Source organism: Psammomys obesus, unplaced genomic scaffold (assembly GCF_907164565.1).
Source record: "Psammomys obesus unplaced genomic scaffold, mPsaObe1.curated_primary_1811, whole genome shotgun sequence".
NCBI classification, from domain to species: Eukaryota; Metazoa; Chordata; class Mammalia; order Rodentia; family Muridae; genus Psammomys; species Psammomys obesus.
The window spans coordinates 458-1,210 of NW_026587377.1; the positions used below are offsets into that span (position 1 = coordinate 458).

The window sequence follows — 753 nt, forward strand, 5'->3', positions numbered from 1 at the left end:
GGGGCTGGGTGTGTCACACTCGGGGGTGGGTGTGTCACACGTGGGGGTGGGTGTGTCACACGCAGGGACGAGTGTGTCACAGGCGAGTGGGTGTGTCCCATGCAGGAGCAGGTGTGTCCCACGGGGGCGGGTGTGGCACGCGGGGGTGGGTGTGTCCCACACGGGGGTGGACGTGTCACACGCGTGAGTCGGCTGCCCCCGGGGGCACGGGCGTGTGTGGGCGGGTCACACGCGGGGGGGGGGGGGACCCCGGGGAGGGGACGGGGCACACGCGTGTGTGTGGGCGTGTCACACGCCAGGACGGGGCACACGCGCGTGTGTAGGGCGGGGTCGGGGGCCGCAGGCGTGGGACACGCGGGGACGCGTGTGCCCCGGCGACCCCATGACCGCAGCGAGAGTCACACGCAGGCGTGAGCGCACACGGGCTTTATTTGCACGCGCGTGTGCGCGCGCACGCGCTGACACGCTCGTGCTCCCCCCCCCGCAGCAGAGCCTGGAGAGACACGGCGCCACGCACGAGCCCGGCAGGAGCGCGAGGGTGAGCGGGGTCGGGCTTGCACACGCGCGTGCACACTCACAGACACACCCTTGCACGCGCGCGTGCGCACACTCACGCGCGTGTCCGTCTCCCCGCAGGTGCGGACCCCGCGTGGCACGCGCAGCCTGGCCTCGCGCCTCAGCGGCTTCGACCCCCGGGGGGCGGGCGCGTGTGAGCGCGCGTGTCAGGGGCCCCCGGTTTCGGCCCAGTAAAGT

At 73.6% G+C, this 753-nt stretch overlaps 1 protein-coding gene across 1 annotated transcript in view; it reads left to right on the plus strand.

Annotated features, from left to right (window-relative positions):
* The window catches only part of LOC129673832 (transcription factor IIIA-like), a gene marked incomplete at its 5' end in the record, with an annotated part of 1,091 nt that extends 341 nt beyond the window's left edge, over positions 1-750 (plus strand). Inside the window, 2 exons of the mRNA XM_055603650.1 lie at positions 488-538; positions 637-750. Of these exons, the coding sequence (XP_055459625.1) occupies positions 488-538; positions 637-750 (165 nt within the window). The remainder of the gene's footprint in view (positions 1-487; positions 539-636) is intronic.
* Between the last annotated feature and the right edge of the window lie 3 nt (positions 751-753).